The 24,376-nt window shown below is 38.7% G+C and overlaps 1 protein-coding gene across 3 annotated transcripts in view; it reads right to left on the bottom strand.

The window, feature by feature from the left end:
- CCNY (cyclin Y) overlaps positions 1-24,376 on the bottom strand; it is a gene marked incomplete at both ends in the record, with an annotated part of 124,079 nt that overhangs the window by 2,500 nt on the left and 97,203 nt on the right. For all 3 annotated transcript variants that reach the window (XM_080610429.1, XM_080610428.1, XM_080610430.1), the window contains 5 exons: positions 3,978-4,140; positions 8,656-8,822; positions 20,341-20,460; positions 20,561-20,618; positions 24,220-24,255. In XM_080610429.1, coding sequence (XP_080466555.1) covers positions 3,978-4,140; positions 8,656-8,822; positions 20,341-20,460; positions 20,561-20,618; positions 24,220-24,255 — 544 coding nt within the window. The remainder of the gene's footprint in view (positions 1-3,977; positions 4,141-8,655; positions 8,823-20,340; positions 20,461-20,560; positions 20,619-24,219; positions 24,256-24,376) is intronic.

Below are 24,376 nucleotides of genomic sequence, written 5' to 3'. Positions count from 1 at the left end.
GCACACAACTGCGAGTGCTGCAACACCCCCAAAAAAGGATAAACCAGAGAGAACCTAGCAGGGACAGACAGCAGTAAGTTGGGAAGGGTTATATATAAGGTAAATGTGGGGAAAAAATAAATACAAAGAAATCTCTAGAACAACTGGAAGTTGTGATGATGTGAGTTCTCCTTTATTTATGGAGAATGAAAGAAGAGCAATTAGGTTACTCCTGGCAAAAGAGCAGGGGAGTTTTGCTCTCCCTTCACTTCTTGGCTAAGAGGGTTGTGAACATACACAACAGGCAGGCTTGCAATCAATCACTGCAACAGTAGGAATATGGAAGCACTTCTCTACCTTGTAACTTACACATTTTTCTCCTCTTTTTTGTCTGTTTGATCTCTGAAACTGTACTTCTTTAGGGTCAAGAAAATACAGCATGTAGTTCAAAGTTCTAACTATGTGCTCACTCTCACTATCCTAACAATAAAAAGCTCAGACAACATAGTTAAATTGGGAGTGCACTAATGAATGCTCTTACAAAACCTAGTTTTGAAACAGGCACAGTGCTAAGATCACAAGCAGAGAAAGGGTAGGCATGTTTAGTGGACTTACCCCAAAGACCAGAATCTGACTCATGTTTAGTTCAGTACATGGGAGAATAACCAGGTGCAAGAACAAGAAATAACAAAATAGTGGATTAAGGTTGGATATCCAGCAACTTTTTGGTAGAAAAATCTCCCATATTAGAAAACAGTTCTCAGGAGAAGCAAAAGAAGCCTTGACATTTGACATAATTAAAAGGAAGGAGGAAACATGCTACTACGTATGCTCGTTGGAACAAACAGCATTGGCAGGTGGACAGACTGGATGTTCTAATGAAATGTTATTTTCCATTTTTAACTGGCATGATTTCACCCAATGGGGTAAAAAAAAAGAGGGATCATTGTCCTGGTTTAGCAGTAGCAGTCATTTTTTCTACTGGTGCAGTGCTGTGGTTTTGACTTTCAGCCTGGGAATAATACTGATAAAGCCGATGTTTTCAGTTGCTCGTCAGAATGTTTACCCTGACCAAGGACTTTGTGAGTCTCATGCTCTGCCAGGGAGGAGGAGAAGCCGGGAGGAAGCAGGGACAGGACACCTGACCCAAACTAGCCAAAGAAGTATTCCATACCACAGCACGTCAATGCCCAGGGCTGTAACTGGGAGTTACCCGGAAGGGCTGGATTACTGAGGGGTGGGGGTGAGGTACTGGTCGGTGAGCAGTTGTATTCTCTTCCCTTGTTATTTCCTTTATCATTATTATTATTGGTGGTAGCAGTAGTGATTTGTGTTACACCTTAGTTATTAAACTGTTCTTATCTCAACCTGTGAGAGTTGCATTCTTTTGATTCTCCTCCCCGTCCCTCCAGGAGCGGAGGGAAGAAAGGTGGGGGGGAAGTAGACTGCATGGTTCTGATTTACGGCCTGGGCTTAAACCACGACAGTCATGAAAATGATTTCTGGCTACTAGGTGGACTGGTATAACAAAAATCAGGACACTTTTAGGCCACAGGCTGGTGAAAAGGAAGAAAAATATACTTTCTTTTAGTTATTTAAAAGACAAAGCTGCTGCTTAAGCATTAATTGTGGGAACACTGAAATAACGAAAAACATCCACTGTAGATGCTCCAGTAAGTGGTGTCATTTTTAACATGAACTATAACCTCTTACAACACCTCTAAGCTGACGGGTTTTGTCCAGCATTTCCATTTGATGAGGAATGGTATTTACTAGCCTTGTCCTTAGTCTTCCTGGGATTATTTTTTTCATCATAGGTATGTCAAGGTCATGATACCTGCAGAAATTGCAATGCAGATTCTGCCATGCCAGATCTAATACTTCTGCTTTAGATACATAAAATAGCTTGAAAAATGCAAAAGTTGCAAAAATGTGTTATAATATAACCATTCTCTATGCAAAATCTTTTGTGATCTCCAGTGCCAGTAAATGTTTACATCTTAGGACTGAGCAAGGTCCTTTCCGTTTACCAGACACTGCATACATACATTCACTATGAGTCTGTTGTCTTTCACCAAGGACTGCAGCTTTTCTCTCAGTATCAAAAATATCACAGCCTGTGTGGTACTACATCTACTCCACTTTACAATCCAGGCAACTGTTTTAAAAACAGAGAACTCTTGGGCTGAACAGCATACGAGGGACCTAGAGAAGAGCAGCAAATGCATTTTGATAACTCTTGGCAAGCTAAATGCTTAACTGCGCTCAAGGAATGAGGCTATAAATTATGTTGTCAGCTAGTTTCAAGGGCACATTACTGACAACCAAATATTGCCAGGGAACAAGGCAGTTCCCTTCCTTCTGGCCACAGAATGGAGGGAAGGAGGTGGTAGACAGAGTTGATTTCACAGCAGATACTCTTCCTCTTCCCTGAAGAAAACATCCTCTTTGACTAGCAGGGTTACTTACAGCCAAATTCTGTTGGCAGCACAAAGCATCCCCAACATGGAAAAAATTTTAATAATATGGATTTACTGAAAAATATTCCTTTCTTTCTTTTTACATATGCACAGTTAGTATAGAAGAACCACCAGCATTCTTTGGGTATTTACAGTAATTTCATATTTTCCTTTCTTCAAAGGTTTTAGGAGCTATTGTTCTTACCTTCATTTGAAACTTGCTGTTATACACAGTATGCGACATAGACTGACAGTGCTAGGAAACTGTTCACTAAATTTCTTCTAAAAGTAATTCACTCAATTTTAATATGTGTAATGGCACTTATTATCAAGACTCCTATAACTTAGGAAACCAACTCTTCTCATTTACTATTACAATCCCAATCAATTTTCTTTTTTTTGTTTGTTTGTTTTTATTCTCTTCAACAGAAACAAAATCTGATGTAAAATTACATCACGCTCCATACACAGAATTAAGTTACATCCTTAATTGGACCTATCTGTGCAATTTAGAATGAGTATTTAGAAAGAATGAGAAACACAACTTATGGAAATACACTTTGATTCTTTCTCCACCACTTTCTGTTCCCATTACAGTCACAAACAAGTCAATTAATCTTCCTGCACACCATTTCCCCCCACAAAAACATGTAGAGTACTGCCTGCCTGGTTTACAGGAGGACTCGGAGTTTCAGAACATGCAAAACTCACTCTAACCCACAGGCAAACAACCTCCAGTGCAAAGCTGTTACATTAAGATGGTCAATGTTAAAAGCAGTTAGCATCTAATGACAAATTTCAAAATCAGTAGTAAAAGCAGAGACACTCATGCAATAAAGCCCTTATTTGAAAAAATTCATTATCAGAAAGCTCAAGAAAAACAGATTCCAGCCTTGCAAAGTGCTCACAATCGGCCCGTGATTTTAAACTCCTCCCATGTCTCTGGAAATACATAGCGCCCTGCATTTCACAGTCCACACCATCTGGCATCATGCTTTCTGCACATGGTACATCCAGGTCTCATAAGCATTCACAATTTATCCACTAAAGACGTGCCCATTTCTGTTTTCCCATTACTGAGAAAAACTTCACAGGAAGTAACAAACTTAGATCCATCTGAAGTGGAGCGCTAGCAGGTAACAAGCACATGAATGGTTATTTTCAGCAATGCTTGTTAATATTCTGTCCTTTAAGGTAGATAATCAGTTTTTTTAAGAAATCAAATGAACACACAAAACCAGACTGTGAATAGAGCCATTGTAAAACTTGTGGATACTTTAACAAGGTCTATTCAGACAACTAGAACTGAAAAAGAAATGGAAAGCAAGACAAGGTAGGAAGCAAAACAGGCCAAAAACCTGTCCCCATGTCCATGAATACCCAAAGCATTAACAAAACAGTTACAGAAATAGGGACACATGATATTTCAGTATCTCAGGGGAATATTTTGGAAGAGATGGGAGAAGGGAGATACAACACAAAAATTCCAAATTGCCCTATATGTTCATCTCTGAGCAATCTAAAAAGAAAGTGTTTTACCTCAAGTTTATATGCCCTGTCCCTGCTGAGGGGCTCCAAAGGAAAACTCAGGTTATTTGCTTCTGCCAGGGAACGCAAATCAAAATAATACTTGGCATAAACACTGGAGGGAACATTGATATTGAACTGCAACAGCTCAAGAAACTGGCGTTCCAGCTCATTCCTGCAGAGGAAAGATAAAATGTGAAAACATATTTCAGTCTGTGCATTCTGAATGTAATTTACTTTAAATTGCAAATGATATAAATCAAGTTAATTTCTTATTCTTGCCAGACACAATAACCATAGCCTAAGGTTAGACCTACTCTACCAAGTTCTAGCAGCATACATATGCCAGTGAGGAACAGGAAAGATGCTGCACCTTGCAGCTGCTACTGCAGTGCCAATCAAATCTAGACACAAACTTTTGCTAGTGGAAGGGCATCTTTATCAGTTTAGCTAAATCAAGTTCGGAAAGAGAAGTTAGCAGGAAAAAGAATTCTTGTCATTTCTGCTGTACCTCCACTAGGTGGATCTGCACACACAGCTAAGCAAACACGAAATGCAGACATGCCCTAGATTTGTCAGACATCTCTCTCATAAATGCTGCAAAGTACTCTAACACCTAAATTACTGGGGAACTTATTTACTCTCCTCAGCCTTTCATCATCAATCACTTAGAACTAGTCATGGGAAACCTGAATTTTTCAGCATACTGTCTTATCTTCATGAACAGAATAAAGCTATTTTTCCCTAGGCCATGCAACCAAAACTCACAGTGGTGATCATTTACTTTTCAGTACCTAAAACAAATGTGTTTGTCAAAATACGTGATAGGAACAGAGGTCCTATTTGAGCTCCCACCCTGAGAAAACTTCGGTATAGCAATACCAAAGACACTATTACATTAGGAAGTATGTTAAGAAATAAACAAATCAACAAAATTAAGCATTGGAAATTTTCATAAATTGCATGGTAACTAGATATCCTACATAACACCTATGCAGGGACATATTATATGCTTAAAACAGTGATTTCAAGATAAGAGAAGTGAAAAAAATCAATGGGTGGTAAAAGCTGTACATGTCTGCTGAAGAGTAAAGGGACTGCACAGCTGTGTCACCAGCAGGTATTGACTTAGTACAATATTACATTTAAGTTACATTTTGACTGCAGTGCAAGTGTGCAGGCAGTTGACAACAGAAGAGGAAGGATCTCAGGATAACAAAAAATGTACTGGTACAGTAGTTTTTCAGCACTGAACTATTTTTCTTATTCTCACTCTTTACTTTCACGTCACTTAGAAAATAATCATTGTCCTTCCTCACCTTCACACTGTGTCAAAATTCTATGTTTACATAATGATAAATATTAATTAACATTAAAAGACTAACTAAAAGCTGGATATGGATTCTCTGGCATGAAATCACACCGTTGAAGATTCTAGCTTTTAAAAAAAATCCAAATGAAAAAAATTACATTTTAAGATGTCGATCAATAAATGCAGAAGATTATCTTTAAATGTCCTTTTATATTGCCAAGATTTTACTTTCTGCAAGCTAAACCTAAGGGTCTATGTTAATTGGTAACATAAAGCCTATTTTAATGGAGAAAGATACTGGCTGTACCTCTTTTGAAGAGCATCCCCAAATCTTTAAGAAAAACACATTGCCTCCGATTCTTACTATACCCTACCTCCCAAATTTGCAGGTCAGATCAGCAGACTAACTACAGCTGAGAACGAATAAAAGAATATGGGTATTGCTTCTTCGAACTAATGTAACTCAACTAACCACCATATCCTTCTTCCCCCATACTTTTCATCAGCTTCCTTTACATATGCTTTCCTCTGACCACTTCTATAACTCACACAGAAATTCAAGGTAATACTACATACATGACTACAGATACCGCACTTCAGTTCTTCCAAGTCCTCTGTTAGCTTTGAGGCTCAGTTCAATGTACTGCTGGTGACTTAGAAAACACTGAAGGTCTGCATGATGTTTTGCAAGATGCACTTATGCTGAATGATCCACTGATGTTGAAGATTCTGACCTAGAGTTTTTCCTGCCTTATTAATAGAAAAAATGAATGTACCCATCTTACGTAGAGCTAGACACCACAAAATCATAATACTGCACTGTCCCAACTACCTGAAAAATTATAAAGGAAAAATCCAATCCACACTAGAGGTAGGAGCTGAGAAAAAAAAAAAATTGTTAAAACTGGCAGCAGAAATATAAATGTCAGGTCAACAACCACCAAAATCTTTGCTGGAGAATTCAAAAGAAGCCCCAGACACAAAGCCCATGAGCCGTATCACCAAGTACCACACAGACAGCACAGGCTCCTCAAAGGCTTCTGGTTTTGCAGTTTGTGAGAACCCTACAATCTTTTAAGAAAAGGCTAAGAAGCTAAAATCTTTGAGGCCAGGGACTCATCACAGTTTGTCTTAAGGAATGTAGAGTGCAGAAAGAGGGCTGATGTTAGCACAGGTTTGCCAAGTGATTAACACTGTTATATAGCTCAAGAGCAATTTCTAACAGTAGCACCATCTCTGTGTTCGTTAAAAACAGTAACCTCCTTTTTTTGTTTCCTTTCACACCATGACAGTATGCCTCATCACCTGCCCTCAAAAAAAGCCCTGAGAATCAGCATTTCAAAACTCGTATTTATAACCATTCCTGATTAATACTGTCCTACGGCACAGTCAAACCTGTCAGTCTGCTTCAAGCTGTTCAACACTCTACTTCAGCTCAGCTTCCAGCTTCAGAAATACTTTAAAAGCTCCCAGATTTGCCTTGGAGAAGCAGTGAATGGAGGGAGGCCCATACTGCCACTGAATACCCAAAAGCATGAGAAAAGGATCAAGGGAAAAGTAGCTTAGCAAAATCATTCAGGAAACACTCATAGCAGTCAAGGAAGAATTGTCAAATTGTCCTGCATGGAATAATATAGCACGCAGAAATGTGAAGGGCCTGATTTTAGCTTCTTGTCATCTCTAACCCCCCCTACCCTTTTGTTTTGGAAATCTATTTTGTTGGTGTTATGTCAGAAAAGAAGTAGCATCAACCATCCTTAAGCAGATGATGTATTTTAAAACAAATAATGAAATGACATGATATAGTATTTCTCACTTCTGTTTTGAAATGACAGTTTTCCCCAAAACTAATGAAAATACCTACAACATACCACAGCAATGCAAGCTTTGTGTTTTTCACTTTGACTCAGGGAAAAAAAACCACCTTATTACAAATTGCTTGTTAATACAAGATTCGGAGATAACTTTTCTAATACTTGACAACGACAGCTACTCACAATTTATAGGTCTTATCTAGCAGTGTATGAGCATGCTTAATTTAAAGATATCAGCTGACTCCTAACATTCAACCTTTCCCTTACAGATCATTTTTGACCATCTACAAATCTGACAAACAGTGAACTTTTACGAAACAAAATGAGGGCTGCTCTAGCAAAAATCCTTGGCCTTTCACTGCTTTGTGACTGTAAGCTGAGATTCAAAGAACATTCTGTCTGCCCAAACATCTCTTCTCATCTACTTCCCTCCTTCCCTCTTCCCTTCTCCCAGAGTGGTTATCCACAACAAACTCTCTTCAGTGGCTGTGGTACTGACTTAAGTGACTTAAAGTAGGTACAAGTCTGTATACTTCTCATTACAGATACTTAGCTCTGCTTAGATGAGCTCTAAAACACACAGATACTGTGCTAAAACAGCTTTTAAATAATGCTGTTGTTAGTGCTTATAAAAAAAAAAAGGGGTGCACCAGCAGACTGAAAATGTCACTCTCCGAATGCACGAGTCACAGTGGCCTGTCAAGGTACCTTGAACCCCAGCACCATCCCAGCACCAACTCCAAACTGCATCTCTTGCAGTACTACTCTTGTACACACATCAGCTCAGGTAAGGGCACCTCAAAAAGCATGCATGGTACGTGACTCAGCTCTGAATGCACAGATGATACAAACCCCAGGCTTTTCAGCCAATATACGCAATACCTGCTGAGCAACTGGCCAAAAAAATAAGCGCTAGAATATTTAGTGAAATTAACATTCATTTTAGTAAGTATTAATTATGTTTATTCTTATTACAGTTCTTTTTCTTACTGTTGGAATATACTCTTAATATGACTTGGGAGTATTCAGACAGATGTCACAACTCTCAACGCTGTTACAATATGCACTTCTTAAGAATGCCATCAGATAGCAGAAATGGAAAAACTGAAAATTTATCTTTGCAAATTAAAATACTACATTTTTTATGTCCTGGAAATGAACTTAGCAGGACTCAGTAAGGAAAAAAAAGCCCAAAACCCCAAAAGCACTAATTTTGAATAATGCCAGTAAATAAGAAGGTGATCATCTAATGGTCATTAGGATCACATGCAAGCTCACTGGATGAGTTTGGGTTTTTTGTCAAGTCACACATTTAAATATTCTGCAGGTCTTTTTTCACCACCATGCATGAACATCCAGTGGTAAAATACACTTCAACCAGAAAGCAAAAATAATTTATATCTTCTATGTAAGTAACTGTCAAGCAGACCTCATGCCATCTATCAGCATCCATGTTTAGATAAAATGCAAATATACAAACTTCATATCATGTATGAGAGGAATTCCCGACCCCCTCATGCACACAGATCTTGGCATTCATTCATAATAAACATACTGCACTCACATGTCTTCGACCGTGATATCTTTCAGGATCTGGCAGTAATCCACGTTCCACACTGCCTGGTCATCCCAAACTTTGGATGCCAGTAGAATTGCACCCAATACAATTCGCTTCCAGTTTGCTGGACAAATATCTATCTCTGCATAAGTTAATAGTCTTTCAAGGTATACCTGTGGAAAAACATTAAAATTGAAACTCAAATTTATTTTGCTATTAAGTAGAAATGAAAAGGAAAACTATTCTCATAAACCCATTCCAGTAATTTTAAAACAGTAATCTGCTCTCAAGAAGATTCTGTTATAAAAGCTGTAGGTTTAAATACATATGCTTATGCCAAGCTCAAGACTGGATGTGATAAATTCGTATTTTAGTTGGCCTTTGCCTTCTGATCATCTTATGAGAAACAAAACTGTGATTTTTCTATCCCTAACTGTTGATAATAAAGTCACACATTGGAATTAATTCAAATGATAGCTTAAATAAGTTATTAAAATAATAATGTAAACAAATAAAATGCTAATTACTAATGAGGGAGGCAAGGGTATGTTACCAATAATAGTTACTAGCTATCATACAAACAACTATAATCTACAGTCAATTGTTTATGAGGTATAGCATCATGTCATGCTGGGCCCCTCTGGTGAGCCTGTCTAAAGGTTTTATAGGCACCTATAGGATGGATGGAGGAACAGTTACCACAGAAATAGCAAGCTGAACAGAGAGGAAAAGTATGTGTTAAGAAGGCATTAATTAATAATGGTTAATTCATAATGGTTTCCTCTGGACCAATAACCTCTGGTGATGAGGAATCCTCTTGGACCTACAAGAACTGATAAACTCAGGACACCACAGTCTGGCCCAATCTGCCCAAGGCCACCAAAACAGGCTAGCAGCAATTCGAGCTCACCTCATCCAAGAGATTCATGTTATTTACAAAGACTACAGGATCATACACACACATCTGACGAAACAATGAACCTTGGAGGGACTCTCTGAACACCCACAAAAAGCTGCTGGAGGGGTGTGGGACGGTGCAGTTTGATCCTTCTGTTTCCAAACACAGAGGTAGGTTGCCCCCCACCAACTGATGCTCCAGCCAGGGAACTATGGGTGAATACACAAGGGATCACACATGCTGTGTTGAACAGTTGCCCGCTATCGATAACAGCGGCTTAATTACATTAACAATAACAACAGACTAATAAACAAGATATGCTCTAAGAAACACTGGTTGTGGGTGATCTGTGTGACTCCCTACTCTATCCCCTGTTAGGAACAGCAATTACAACAATTATGGATTTACATGTGAGATGAACAAAATAATAATTCTGCAAGCCACAACATTTAATTAGTTTATATTATGTATATATTTTTATACATATATAAAAATTTAGCTGAGAAGACACATAATAAATTTCCTGCAGTTTGCCTAAGTTAATATTTATTAGCATCTAATCAAAGAACACACAAAGAATAGCTAACAGATCAAAAATTCCATGTAGGATCCATGCTGGTAAAGAGTGTAGGGGAGGAGAAAGGGAGGATGTAGGGAGAAAAATTTAAAACTCAGAACAGCTCACTTGTGATTTTCTATAAGAATGCGCACTCATATAAGCACACAGGATTTGTGCTTCTGGAAAGGTCTGTCATTAGTAGAAAATAATACATTTCCAGGGATGGGGCAACCATAACTTCTCTGGGCAAGCTGTTCCAGTTGTCCTGTCTTGTCAACATCCTCAGTCAAGAACTTCTTCCTAACATCTAATCTAGCTACGCTCTATAAGTTTAAAACCACTACCCCTTGTCTTACCACTACATGCCTTTATAAAGAGTACCTCTCAAAATTTCTCATAGGCCTCTTTAGGTACTGGAAGGCTGCTGTAAGGTCTCCCCTGAGCCTTCTCCAGGCTGAACAAGTCCAACTCTCAACCTGTCTTCATGCAGTAGGTACTCCAGCCCTCTGAGCATCTTTGTGGCCCTCCTCTGGACTCACTCCAACAGGTCCATGTGCTTCTTGTGTTGGAGGCCTCAGATCTAGATGCAGTACTGCAGCTGGGGTCTCATGAGAGCAGAGCAGAGGGGGAGAATCACCTCCCCTGACCTGCTGGATATGCTCCTTTTGATGCAGCCCAGCATACAGTTGGCCTTCTGGGCTGCAGGTGCACACTGCTGGGTCATGGTTAGCTTCTCATCAACCAACACCCCAAGTCCTTCTCCTCAGGGCTGCTCTCAATCTATTCTCTGCCCAGCCTGTATCTGTGCTTGGAATTGCCTCAACCTACATGCAGGACCTTGCACTTGGTCTTGTTGGAACTATGTGAGGTTTGCATGGGCCTGCCTCTCAAGCTGTCAAGGTCCCTCTGGACATATGAAATAACACGTTAAGCAGATGAACTTACACCTAAGTAAAAAGGGAGCGTAAACTTGCTACTGCCTTCCCAGCAGCACATACTTCAGAAATCAGCTTTAAAAATTAAACAGGAGCTTGATAAGACAGTATTCTTAAACCACTTGCATTGCCATATTTGAGCATCTTCCAATAGCTTGTTGAGAGATATGAATAATTGCTCTTGAGTCCTTGGTGGTAACTTGGACTTAACTCCAGACATCCTACTTGCTGGAGTGAGGCTCTGCATCATCTTATGATAAACCAAAGATGATAAACACCTCACCAGGAGAAAGGTGCTTAGTGTGACTTCTTGGTCCTTTCTTGAAAATGCCTTAGAAGAGAGCATTTTGGTTTCTCCATTTTCTGCGGCCTTCCTGACTCAGTCTTGGGATTTAAGTGTATGTGATCAAGTAAGAGAAGTCAGAAAAAGAGCAAGAGTTCTTTTTGCAGCAGACATTTGTAAAAGTTTATTGAGATTCTCAGCTAATGTGGGAATCCACTGTAATCCAGGACTTGTCTCCCAAATTTACACCTATGCTGTCACATTACTGTAGTTCTTCAATTTTCAATCCAACTCACTCAGTTACACACGCAGTCTTTGTTCTAGCTCTCTCTAGCCCTAGTTTGGAGACAACCAAGTGACTCTGCAGATAGTGAAATTTAGGCAGAAGAAAGGCTGGTGCATACTTGAATTCTCACTGTACTGTTGTAGAGCACCCTTATAACATCAGTATATGCACAGTCAAGTGAGCTCTGTCTCCTACACATATGTGAGAAAGTTCATTATTCCTGACAAATACAGCTCTCAACCACTGGTTTAATCTCAGAACATTTCAATATACCAGGCCAAGGCCACGGTAACAGCCCAAGCATCAGGAATTTGACACTGATGGAACATCAGAGTAAAAAGGAGAAAGTGAGCCTGGCATGCACTCTACAGCCTACGCCACTGAAGGGGGATGCTTCTGGCTGCCACAAAGATGTGCTGAATCAGTATAGACTCTTGGAAAAGGGCCAGGTGGCTCTCAGCCCATGTGAAGAGGAAGGCTGGTGGGTGGTTAGTCACTACGCTACTCATCCCAAACAAACCCGTGGCTGGTGGGAGAACACCACCTGCTTTTGCTGGCAAAAGCAAGCAAGTCTTCCCACAGGCAGGCAGGCAGGCAGGCATACTCCACCTCATTATAAAAATAAGTAAGAAAAAATGCATCGCTGAAAAGAGTTGACCCTGTAATGGTAAATTCCATTTCTATGCAGTTATGTCTATACACTGAATAGTGCCTTAAACACAGGGGTCATTTTCTTAAATAATGGGGTTTGTATCATACAGACTTGGGATTCTCTGTGTCTACTATGCAGTTCAGTATATTCATGTGCTGCAATGAATTACACTGGCTTAATTTTCAAGGCAAAACACTTTCTACACTTTCTTTAGGACTAGCTGCTGTAAAGTCGCATAATAAAGCTGAATTTTACAAGCTCACTGTAAAGAATAATGTAACTTGTATGCCAGAATACTGAAGAAATTTACTTATGTGTCATAAGCCCAAAAAATGCAGAACAATGTGAGAATCACTTATCTTTAAAAAAAACCCCAGAAGTCTGAAATCCTCATCTCCTCTGGATTATTTAGGGAGGTATTCCTTTATAGAACCAGAATCTTTCAGAACCTAGAAGATGCAAGTCAAAATAAATGCCACATATTGCCTCCACCAAGTTTTAACAGCTGTATCCATGCTTAAAATGGAACTAAAGCTTAAAACAAATTGAAGCTGTTATCTTACTTCAATTTAATTCATTCTTTGCAGGGCTTCTTCTGAAAGTAAGCTTCTGTTGCAAAACTTTTGAGCACTTTTCTATTACACCCTCAAAAGCTGAATTCCAAAATGGCAGCAGACTTATTCTGCCTTAATTCAACACCTAGTTCTCCTTAAAAACTTCAATAGCTTTCAAGAGCCATCTTCATCACATCTAGCATAACCGACTTCATTCTATGATTGTATGTTTATAGCTTTTTTTTACAGAATGGTAACAAGACTATTTAAATAAAAGATTAAAGTTACTGATATGACATCAGCAGAAACTTTCAGTGGCTTCAGTCAAACAACATATTCTGGATTTTTCACAGCTTGCAAGGGAAAAGTATGACTCCCTGCTAACACCAACGCCAGTCTTCAAAACTCATTTGTAACATAATTCACTTCTTAGCCAAAATGAAAATGCAATTCTGATCTGGAAAATATCAATGGACATTGGTCCATCAATAAACTTTTTACTTACAAACTCAATACCTCAGAGTCTGATACCTCCATTACTAATCTACTCTGCTGGGGAATGAACCACATGGTTTTACATGACAGTCAGTATAACAAGCTTTGAGGGACAACACTTGCACCTCCACTGGAGAAATTTTTAGTAACTTGAGCACACGTCAGAAGGTACAGTGCACAGAGTTAAGATTTCAGAAGAGCAATATTGGATTATTATTTTTCATCTCTTCCTACAGACTCGCACCAAGATTTTGCAATTACTGACCTTTATACTTGGAATATCAGCAAATTATTATTTACTCATAAATGAAACCAGTTGGGTGATTTGCCTTTGTTAAGAATTAATTTATCTGAATTTAAAAGAATTTAATTTTATTAATTAAATAAAGTTACCACTCCATGGGTATAGATAATCCCAAATTGGATTTGAGTTCAATGAGCTCTGGAGAGGTTCATTAGCTTAGATGCAGCACCACAGGAATGTAGTTAAATGGCTTCCAAAGCCATTTCAGGTCCAGCAGAGGTACAGAACTGATTTATTTCAGAACATATCTTGAGCTCATAAATCTGTAAGACCCAAAATGATTCCATGCTGACCTAGTTTGAATGCTTCTGATCTCAACTCCCAGGACTTGGATGTGCGACAGCATGGTAGAGAAGCATTTAACCATCCGTTATCACCACTAGTCCTGGTTTGGCTTTTTTTTTTATCCAGGCACAGGACTGTAACATGGCACTAACTAACAGGATCAGCAACAGCATCCAGGCTCCAGCAGGGCTCCTGCTGTGCCAGAACTAATCCCCAGGGTGATTATTTGCAGTTGAGTGAATCCATCCTGGACTGGCTTGAGTGTTGATAGTAACCACGGCATCCAGTGTTGTCCCAGCTATCTAGGATGTCCTGCTCCCCGTGATCCTGGATAGCAGACAGTTGGTTACACAACATTCCAATCAACAGAACATAAATCTGTTTGAAGAAACTGAAAACTAAAGATAGCACTGAAGAGTTCAGTTTTAATTAGTGCAAAACAGCATCTCGGTTTTTTTCCATCTTGGAGGACATTATAGCACACTTTGTATATTACATAATACTTTCAAGTAGAAAGGTTAAAATACTGGAGTATTTTAAAAGTTAAAATTACTCCCTCTTCAGGAGGATATTTTGTACCAAATACAAAATAATTGTATTAAATGTACAAAATGTCAAATAATTTAAGTATTTCATACTCCAGAAGAACACCCAAATTTTATTAGAATCTTACTATGGGGTTCTTAGAGAAGTTTTGCTTCTCTTTGTTATTTCGTTTTGATGCTGTTTAACATTAACCTCCAACACCCCACGGATACCTCTTATCACACTGGTGTTGCAGTCTCAGCACCCCAGGTTCTGTAGTTCTTTTTTTAGGCTTCCCTGAAGCAACACAGCAGGTTTTCTATGGAGGTTATGCAATTTCCATCCTCAGAAATTCAGAACTCAACTGGTCAGGCCCTGATGCTTTCAGAAGAGGCCAGACCAGACCAGACGTGACCTCCAGAGGTCCCTTCCAACTGAAATTATTCTGTGATTATATCTACTTGCAGTACTAGAGCTTCCTGCAGTGCAACACAAAGAGGTCAGAAGTTGTGCATTGCCCTCCAAGGAGTCTGAATGAGAGTCGCAGCACACTAAAGAAATGGGCAATCACCAAGGAATGCCACTGACATTATTACAATAATTCTGAACTTTGAGGCAGCACCAAGAGCAAAACATTATCTTTTCTCATGCTGTTTCTATATTGCTTTACGTGAAATTCTATCTCTATTTTACCAATAAAACTCCAGTGGCTTTAATTTTTTCGCACTCAATGTACATTGACAGAAAGAAATGTTTTTGGTATTTTAGTTACCATAACTGAGAATCTGCAAACGAACATGTATTTGCAAAAACCTCATTCTTTTTCTCCCATTTAAACTCCATATGAACTCACTAGCTAACCCACATTATAAGTTGCAGGAGCACAGGCTAACTAATGAAGACAGTTTCCATTCCTACGCATCACAAAGAAATACACAGTCTCTCTCTCTAATGAGAAAACTTCAGTATGTCACAATGCCTTGAAACTTAAAAGATATTTGAACGAAAAAAAAGAAGTATAATTGGTATTGGGTCCCATATAGCCAAATTACAGCTCTAATCCAATCACTAAACTGCCATATGCTCTGTTCTAAGGAATCAGCCAGTTCCTTACCACAGCTCTCCAGAAATAACTGTACTTTGCAGTTGCCCAGCTGGGCATTTAAAATGTTTCACAAAGGTCTCGTGTCATTCATTTGGTGGAAAAGGACATCACATAATCATAGTCCTTGCAAATTCATCTGATTTTTATTTTTGAGACCAAATGTTGAAAGAAAATAACAAACGTGGTCACAGAACCCTGGAAATGTGAGCAACGGCAAAGTCCCACTGTGGGTATTTACAGGAAGTACTAATGGAACCTAGAGAAAAGTCACACATCTCTGGGTTTGCCCCCTAATTTACTAATTTCAAAACAAATATCCATAATACATATAAAATGCACTCAAACTACCAGGCAACAGCAACTTTTCAGTCTAAAACTGGGATCAGTATTCACTCCTTGCCCACACAGAAGCCCTTAGAGATGCATCAGGAAACAGACATCCATTCTTTGACAGAATGTCCTCTTCTCTTAGGGATTTCAAAAAAATTTCCTCCCAGCCCCCAGCATGAATGTTCTCTTTTTATGAAGTGTATATCCCAGCAGGCCTAAAGCAATACTGGACTAAAGAGGCGTGTAAGTATTAACTGATAATCTAGTCAAGGGCTATTCAGGTGTTGTATGTTAGATTGCAGTCAAAAGATGAGAACAGCCCTAAAACCAGGGAAGAATCTAAGTCTTTGGCTCCCCTCAGTGCCTGGAGCAGAGGTATCAATTCCCTGTTCCTCTTGGCCTTCTCCAGAGTGTATCCTAACACATGGCCAGCTGCCAAGGGACTTTGGATCCACAGCACAGGTGGAGAAACCTTCTCTCTGTGCCTAGGAGACCTTCAGATGAAGCAAAGTGGTGGCCTTCAGCCACCTCCCAGGGAATGCTTAATGTCCAGGACAAAGGTGGACAACAGCAATACTGGATCCATGCAACTCTTCCAATGGGTTTCTTACAGGAGAAACAGCCCAGCTTCAATGCTTTGTCTTGCTCAACCAATCACACTCATGACCCCTTATGGTCACTGGATGGGGTGTGATAGTATCAAAGCAGGCAACAAACAGTGCTCTGCATTGCACTCTGAGGTCTTTGGAGGAATCTGCATCTTCCATTAGTTGCATAAGGACTGGTAGTTACACTGGCCCACCTGAAAAGGACCCTTGCTGCAAATCAAGTGTCTCTCAAGGCCCTGGTCACGTTCTTCTATGTTTGTTTTCTTTTAAACACGTATCAGGTTTTTGATACTTCAACTGAAATATGGAAAAAGAAAGAAGGTATTTTATCAGCATTAAGAAGTAAAAATATCCCAGTGAAAGGAAAGCACTTGAAAGCTTTCTCCTTTCTTCCAAACACACAGAAAACAAAATTCTCCTCAAATACTGTAACTTTCACAACACAGTTCAACGATATTCTCTCTTTACCTAGTTGCTTAAAATGTGACTTAAGAGTACAATAAGAACTCAGGAACATCTGGCTGGATTAATTAAATCCCTGTTTTTCATTCTTATGTACTTAACATTTCCCAGTATCAAATCCTTTTGGTCACAGCATGAACTTTCTAACATATTTCAAAAGCATGCTCCTCTGAACTTCACAGAATTAATTCAGCTCATGAACTGTATGTATTTACATATCACCATATCTGATCAGTCTATAGCATAGAAATCTTGCATAACTGTCTATCTGCTTATTTGCACATGCAAAATGTATCCTCCTTGAAACTACTATGAACACAGAAGTATATTAAGAGCCTTAGATTTGGACTATCTGCAAAAAGCTGAGTAAGTCATGCCAAGACAAAGCAGAAAACTTGTACCATTCTCCTCTTCACATCGAGTTAATAGGATTGTTTTACAGGACAAAAGAACAAAGCATAAATGTTTAATTCTCAGGACATGCAAACACTGTATTGTTTTCCTGTTAGTAAAGGTGACAATCCTGTTCACACTTTTATTTGCTATCCAATTAGTAGGTTAACACACGTACAACTTGCCACCTCTGCACCTGAGGAGACAGTTTAGATGAGATGGGCTTTCTCAGCTTTAGGAAGGGCAGGAATACTCTGGGTTGCAGGAGAAGCACATACATGTTACTTTTCTCACAAAGTCAGGTCACAAAGTATAGTTCTGCTGTTCACTGGGACAGAAAACATAATTTGCAAGACTTTAAATGGGCAACACAATTCTTAAAGCTAATTTTATTCCTATGGTATTGTTTCATAAATAAATAATGAGAATTAGTATTTAATTGTTTCAACTCAAGATTTTAATTTTTCACCTATCAATATGGGAAATCTCTTGGCAGCTCTGGAGGCTGTATGAAAATATAGTTTCTTGTTTAATTATAAACTGATTTAACTTTAATAGTGGAGGCTTTAATTGAAATATTTTAATTAAGTGCTTGGAGCAACACAATGCCAGCTTTTTGCTGGAGACTAGCTTATCTAACAGTGTGGAGTTTCACACTTACCCAGCTCCTGTGCTGAACATACAGACTGCTATAGAACCAGCTGTAACTGCTGTTTTGACCTGGTTAATGGCATGTAAGAAGACAACAGTGAGTGCATCCAACTACACACCTTGTTAGGCCATGTTAAAAATACGCGCAGTAAAAGTGGGTGGTTAGGACTGTTTAAAAATAATTAGAGTGAGTGAAATAAGGATAATAGCTGCAGCATCTTGTTCAAAATGGGATCTCCACAGATACCCTTCCTGCCTTCTGGCAACCCTCCCTGGAGGAGTAAGTGATAGACAGGGCTATCACATTGTTCTCTGACGGACAGCCAGACTGTGGCAAAACAAACTCCAGCAGGGAATGCTGCTCTCTTCTTTTCCAGACAGGGTATTAAAAATTGAAAGCACTTGGAAGGTTCATAAATAGTGATATCAACACTATCAAGATTTCAGGAGTGTGGGGAGGAGCAAGGGTTGATTGCTTTTTAACAGATTAATTTCTGCCTTTGAACATTTCAGAAACAACACAGCCTGTCTCTGGGGCCCCTCTTGATGAGATGCACAAATAAAGAAATCAGATTTAGAAGCAGAGACGAAACTGACAACCGCAAGCAGCAGAACTTCATACTTGTAAAACTATCCAAAAACCTCTGAAGCCTTCTGGAAAGAGGGGTCAGGAAGGTGCTATTATTCTGAGAACAAGGGCAAGAATAGCAGAACAGTAATATTGATCACCTGCACAAAACCTACCCACAAGTATCTGCATGTCTGATTTGAGAACCAGACTATGAAACAGTTCATCTGTTATCATTGTGTCGGGTAAAAAACCTGAGCCACCTAAGTTTTCAAGCATTAATAACTATGGAAACTGATTCTGCAGTATACCAAATGAGTTAAAACATTTATACTTCATTGCAGATCACAGCAAAAGAGTTGCTTGCAGAGAAACCACACAAGAACCAGAAGAGGCAAGGAAGTCGTTATAAATAAAAGATGCTACAATATATGACTAGGTTAACAAGATTTGTGGAAAAAAACGTTCCATGCATTGCAATAACAGGAAGATACTGTTATTAAAAAAGCCTTCTTCCTTTCTACCAACCAGTGCCCCCATTGATCAAATAGCCAAAGATCAAACAAGAGATAACTACAACAAGGTTCCACTGCATTTGACAGTGGATTAATTAAATTACAGAAGAACATACTGATTCACACAGCATATCATGCCTCTGGCAGAAAACACTTAGGAAGAAAAAGAAGAAGGACAAGTACTTAGTGCAATTATGTAAAAGAGACAGACAAAAAGTCATTTGGGAAAACAAGTAATGCTGGGTCAAGTAACTAGGTAAAGTAACACTTGAACATGCAAGGGTGGAGCACTGCAGGGTGTTTCTTGCCCTATTTCTCTCATATTCCTGTCCTGTACTGGCTAGTACAATTCATTTTGACTGTCTGAAGGAGAAAAGCCTGCCAACTAATCTTAGAAGCCAAGGAAGAGAGATTAACAGAGGAAATGAGTAGGTCTGGGCTTCAAAATCCACCTTCTCCAATTTCCCTTTCTTCCATCTAAAGTGCGTAAGAGCTGTTATGAAACCACATGTTGTGGTGGTAAAAAAACATTTTATTCTTTTAAAACCCCTGAGTCAAGAACACGGCCAAAATTGTGCCTGAAAGCTGAAGAGGCTTGTTGGAATTGGCAGGATAAAAAATTCAGGAAAATTCAGAAATTCTCAGCTGGTGGAGATCACTTTAGCTCCTTTAATCCACACTGCTATGCTGATCCAGACCAGCTGAAAATCTGAACCTTCTTTTGTGTTGTGCTATTTTTAAGTAGCTAAACTCCAGCCTTGATTACAATTGTTCAATCCTATGACATGGTCCTGAAAGACATGTACAGTGCAAGTGAAAAAGAGCCATCACCAACATCTTCCAGTCACTCACAGAATCCTTCATGTGCCTGTCAAGTCTTATCAGTGCTATCAAATTACCTACAGCTGTTCCCAAGTCTCTGCTGAGAGCTACACAGCAAACCCCACAAAAGTGGAAGCCTTTCACCTTTAAACATTCCCTCCTGTTCAAACCACTTAAGCCATCTGCATTTTCTATTAGTCACCTTGGTGGCCTGTAACATTATCACTCTCGTGAAGGCAAGACTTAACCCCAGCTTTTCCGTTGCATGTCCCAACCTCTTCTTCCATTACTTACTCTCCTTAAGGAAATGAGGTGTAGCATTGCCATCAAGAAATGTTCCTGGTTTCCATGGTGAGAAAAAATTCCCTGGTAGCACCTAGATTTATTAAATTATACAAACCCAAGCTTTGAGAACAAAGCTGGGTCTGTCAGACGGCTGATGTCATCTCTCAGACACTCACCAGGGTGACAATGGCACATTCAGCAGTCAGTTGAGCAGCACTAAACAACGTCCGAACAAAGCGGTAAATCTGTTTCTGCTCCGGGTCATGTTTGTCATAGTCTGGTGGCACTTCGGATTTCTAAGGAAGAAATACTTCCAAATAGGTGACTGAAACAAAATGAAGCAGACAGAAAGAAAGACAGTTCACATGAAAGGGAAGAAGAGGCAGATGAACTTACCGAAAGGGGATGAAGGTTTTCATCAAAAATATCTAAGAGCATTCTTCCATCTGTATCCCTAAAAAGCATTAAAACCAAAGTAGTGTCATTATCTGAACATGACAGCACGCAGCTCTCATAGACACAAACATACTGCTAAAACTCCAATACTCTCAATGCTGCAAGATGCTTAGAAACACTGCAGAAATACAATTTTCATATAGAAATTGGACCTGTTTTGCCACAAAATTCACATGTAACATGAAATCTGTATTATAAAGTTGCTAGAATTTTCCATTCTTAATGCCTAAGACACATAGCTTTTGCACTCTCTACTGTGAGGCTTGTTCACCGTACTAAGAAGTACTGCTATAAACATAAAATCAGCCCAGCTTACTCTCCTTTTCTTAACTTTGTCATGTTAACCTTGCGATCTCTTGATTCCTCCTCCTCCTTTATTGTCAATGGTCTGAACTTTTACAAATATGTAACAGTATTTTTGCAGTTATTTTTTAGTTAATATATACATAATTCACTTTTTATTTACTTGGAAAATCCTATCCTGTTCTCCTAATGATTTCTGAAAACAAAAAGGAGTGAATAAAAAAAAAAAAAAAAAAAAGAAACCCAGACAAAATAGTATTCCTATTCATTGGTTTTATCTATTTCTCTCTCAGATCCCTGTTGCTCAGAATCAGCATGCAAGTTTATGCAACTTCTCAAGCCTAACATCCAGTATGCAATGTAAGATCTTACTACATGTAATCTTGGCAGGAACACTGACAATAACAGAAGTGAGTGGTATAACAGTACCAGTTAGAACTGGTCACTCTCTCGACAGATGCATCCATGTGACCTCCTTAATACAATCCCATCTTTCTTTATAGCATCTTGGTACTCTGGTCATAGAGTTCTTAAGAGAGAAATCACTGAATATGTCTTCTGTCTCTACTCAACAGCACATGTGTCTCAGAGCATGCAAACACGAGTTTCACAGTGGATTCATGTCTACAAAACATATTTATTAGCAGCTAACATTTAAACTTCAACATCTGAAGATGACATGTATTCTGCTATAATGCCTCCTAACTCTGGAAATAAGCATGTTGGGGTTTTTTTAAGGATTACCTAAACTAAAACAAACAGAGATAATTACTACAAAATTTCCAATCGCCAAGGAATATAATGGAGACTCTTTTACCCCTACATAAAAAGGCTAGTATCTTAATACAGAAGTAGTCTCACTGATGTGCTAAATAAACTGTGGCCCTTAACAATGAGAACAGAGAAAGAAAGAAATAATTTCCTATTTTATTTCTTCATGCTGTAGCTGCTGCATGCTATGAAGGCACATTTGATTGTCCTCAAACTATATGAAAAAAAACCACATTAGAACAAGTTTACATTATTTTCTTTATAAAATGAACCATCTACAAATTGATCCTAAGCATTTTTCATGGTTAGTTTGTTGGGGTTTCTTTTGTTTATTTATTTAGCAAATTCACCAATACTTACACATTCCTCAGAAAACACGGTTAAGTGCAGCCTTTACCACATGTTGAATAGCTAAGCACAACAAAAGCTGCAAAAAGCCAATCAATATAACAATGATAGGAGATACTGGGTAAAGAAGGAATAATAACTACAATGTCACAATCAAACTGAAAGTGGAAAACATATGAAGAAATATTCTATTTCATGTATAGTTTCTCAAAAACAATGGGACTGGTGAGAGTTTGGAGTATTAGGAAAGAATTTAGTCTTAAGCCTACTGTGCAGGAGAAAATTAACAACTAAATGCTGCCTGAAAACAATTCTTTGTCAAAGCAAGTGCTTGACTTGTTTTCTGTCAAAATCAAACTTGAGTCTTCTTAAGAGTTACAGTGGCTTCTCACTCCCCAGCCCCCATAATGAACCAAAATCTACCACATAGGTCAACAACTTCCTTTTAGCCTATAATGGCAGGAAACAGAACTTATGTTTTGCTATTGCTGTTTCATCAGCAAGTACATCTGAATGCTGTTATCACATTGTCCCTCCATTCCAAAATCAGAAACAACTGAAGACAGAACAGTAATTTCACATCCTTCATTTCAGAGTCATTAATTGATGTACATGAGCCTGCTCCAGCATTGCTGCTGAGACCACCTGTCCTGAGCGCAGCAGAGGGCACATTTAAAACACACCTTCCCACCCTGAGCAGCAACCAGACCTGCCTGAATAAATCACCTCTCCATCCTAAAAGCACAGGTAGATAGCAAGTTTTCCAAGAAGGTAACATTCAGAATCTGTTTGTCTTCAAGACACTGTCTTGGGACTGTTTATTTTATAAAGTTTAACCTCTCTGTCTACTAGTTGTAAGTCAAATTTGCATCAAGTTCTGTAAGAACACAAGTGGGCATATTTTACCGCAGATAGAAATCAGCTCTATGGCAATAGGCAAAAAAAGCAAGTCTGGTGTACTTTGGCTCTGGACTCCTCCTGCTCAACTCTGTGCTCTTACTGAAGTTCCTCACCCTTTGTAGTCCCTAATCTGCTCTTTTCGCTTAAGCCTTTTATACGGTTGGCACGAAACTTACTAGCGCACTTAAGAATAACTTACTTCCACATAACTTTAGAGTCTGATTATCTTTGACATCTCTCATTTAGTCAAGCGTAGTAAAAATTTACTAGGTTAGCCAAACTATCCAAGGGATGATGGAGGAAGGGGGAAAGAGGGAACCACAGATGGATAAACAAGTAATCCAGGCATGATCACTGATGCCTCATTTCCTGGGAAATGAGATTAAAAGTTTGCATAAAGATTTCACTCCAACTCCTGCATTCCATATTGCCATGTTTCTGTCCAAAGCCCACTGACATCTTGGAAAGTCTTCCAAGTGCTTTCAGCAGAGATCAAGCCCTAAGCCCTTCTGCCCCTGTGCACTTCTAAAGGTTTCTCTTCAGATGTCAGCCTTGTTTCAAGTGTGATGGGTGCCAGTGACCTGAAACATGGTCCTGAATGACGTAATAGCTTAACTTTAAACTTATGAGTCTCTGAAAAGACACATTGAAAAGCCATAGACAAAAAAGTCACTTGAAGTATTTATACAATCTCTCCTTAGAAATGCCATGAAATATTATCTTATGATACTGTGATATATCATGAGGACAGGGAAGTTAAGATACAAAAACATGATTCAACATGAAGAAAGCTAATTTATGCACCAAGTTACTTTTTAGAGAATGTATTTTCTATTCAATTTCAATCAGCTTGACTGAGCAGAGATCTAAAACGTACTACACCAGAAGAGATAAGCCAGGACCTGCTCTGTTTCTGAGACATCTTGAATTACATCTATTCACAATGTCATTCTTCTTGTATATTTACCATTTTTTATTTCAAACACCATCAACATTAACTGATCAATGATTTACAGTTACCTTTACAAAAGTGTAGTAAAAAAAAAATCACTGTACTTCCAGATTTTTATGGTAGCTCATCCTCTAATTTCTATTTTTTCTAAGCAAAATAATATATATAAAACATACAAAAGAATATGTTTCTCATTTCTAGCATGGGAAATAAAGAAACTACTACTCAAAAACATTTTGAAAGAAACAGCATGGATTTTTAGGGTTTGATCAGTTAATTTGTTTGAATTAGATAACTTCAGTACAAGATTTCATTATTCACATACCTGTTTTTGATGTGGTAATATATTGCAAGAGCTACACTGTAAAGAAAAATACAGAGTTAATATCTCAGGACTGTCAAATTATATTACTTGTCATATTAACATGTAAATTTAAAACCCAGCACAATGCATGACAAAAATATGCTCAGCAGCCTATTTT

Source organism: Psittacula echo (assembly GCF_963264785.1).
Source record: "Psittacula echo genome assembly, chromosome: 2".
In the NCBI taxonomy this organism is placed as follows: domain Eukaryota; kingdom Metazoa; phylum Chordata; class Aves; order Psittaciformes; family Psittacidae; genus Psittacula; species Psittacula echo.
The sequence above is the reverse complement of the archived record's forward strand: the minus strand, read 5'-3'. Positions and strand labels throughout refer to the sequence as shown.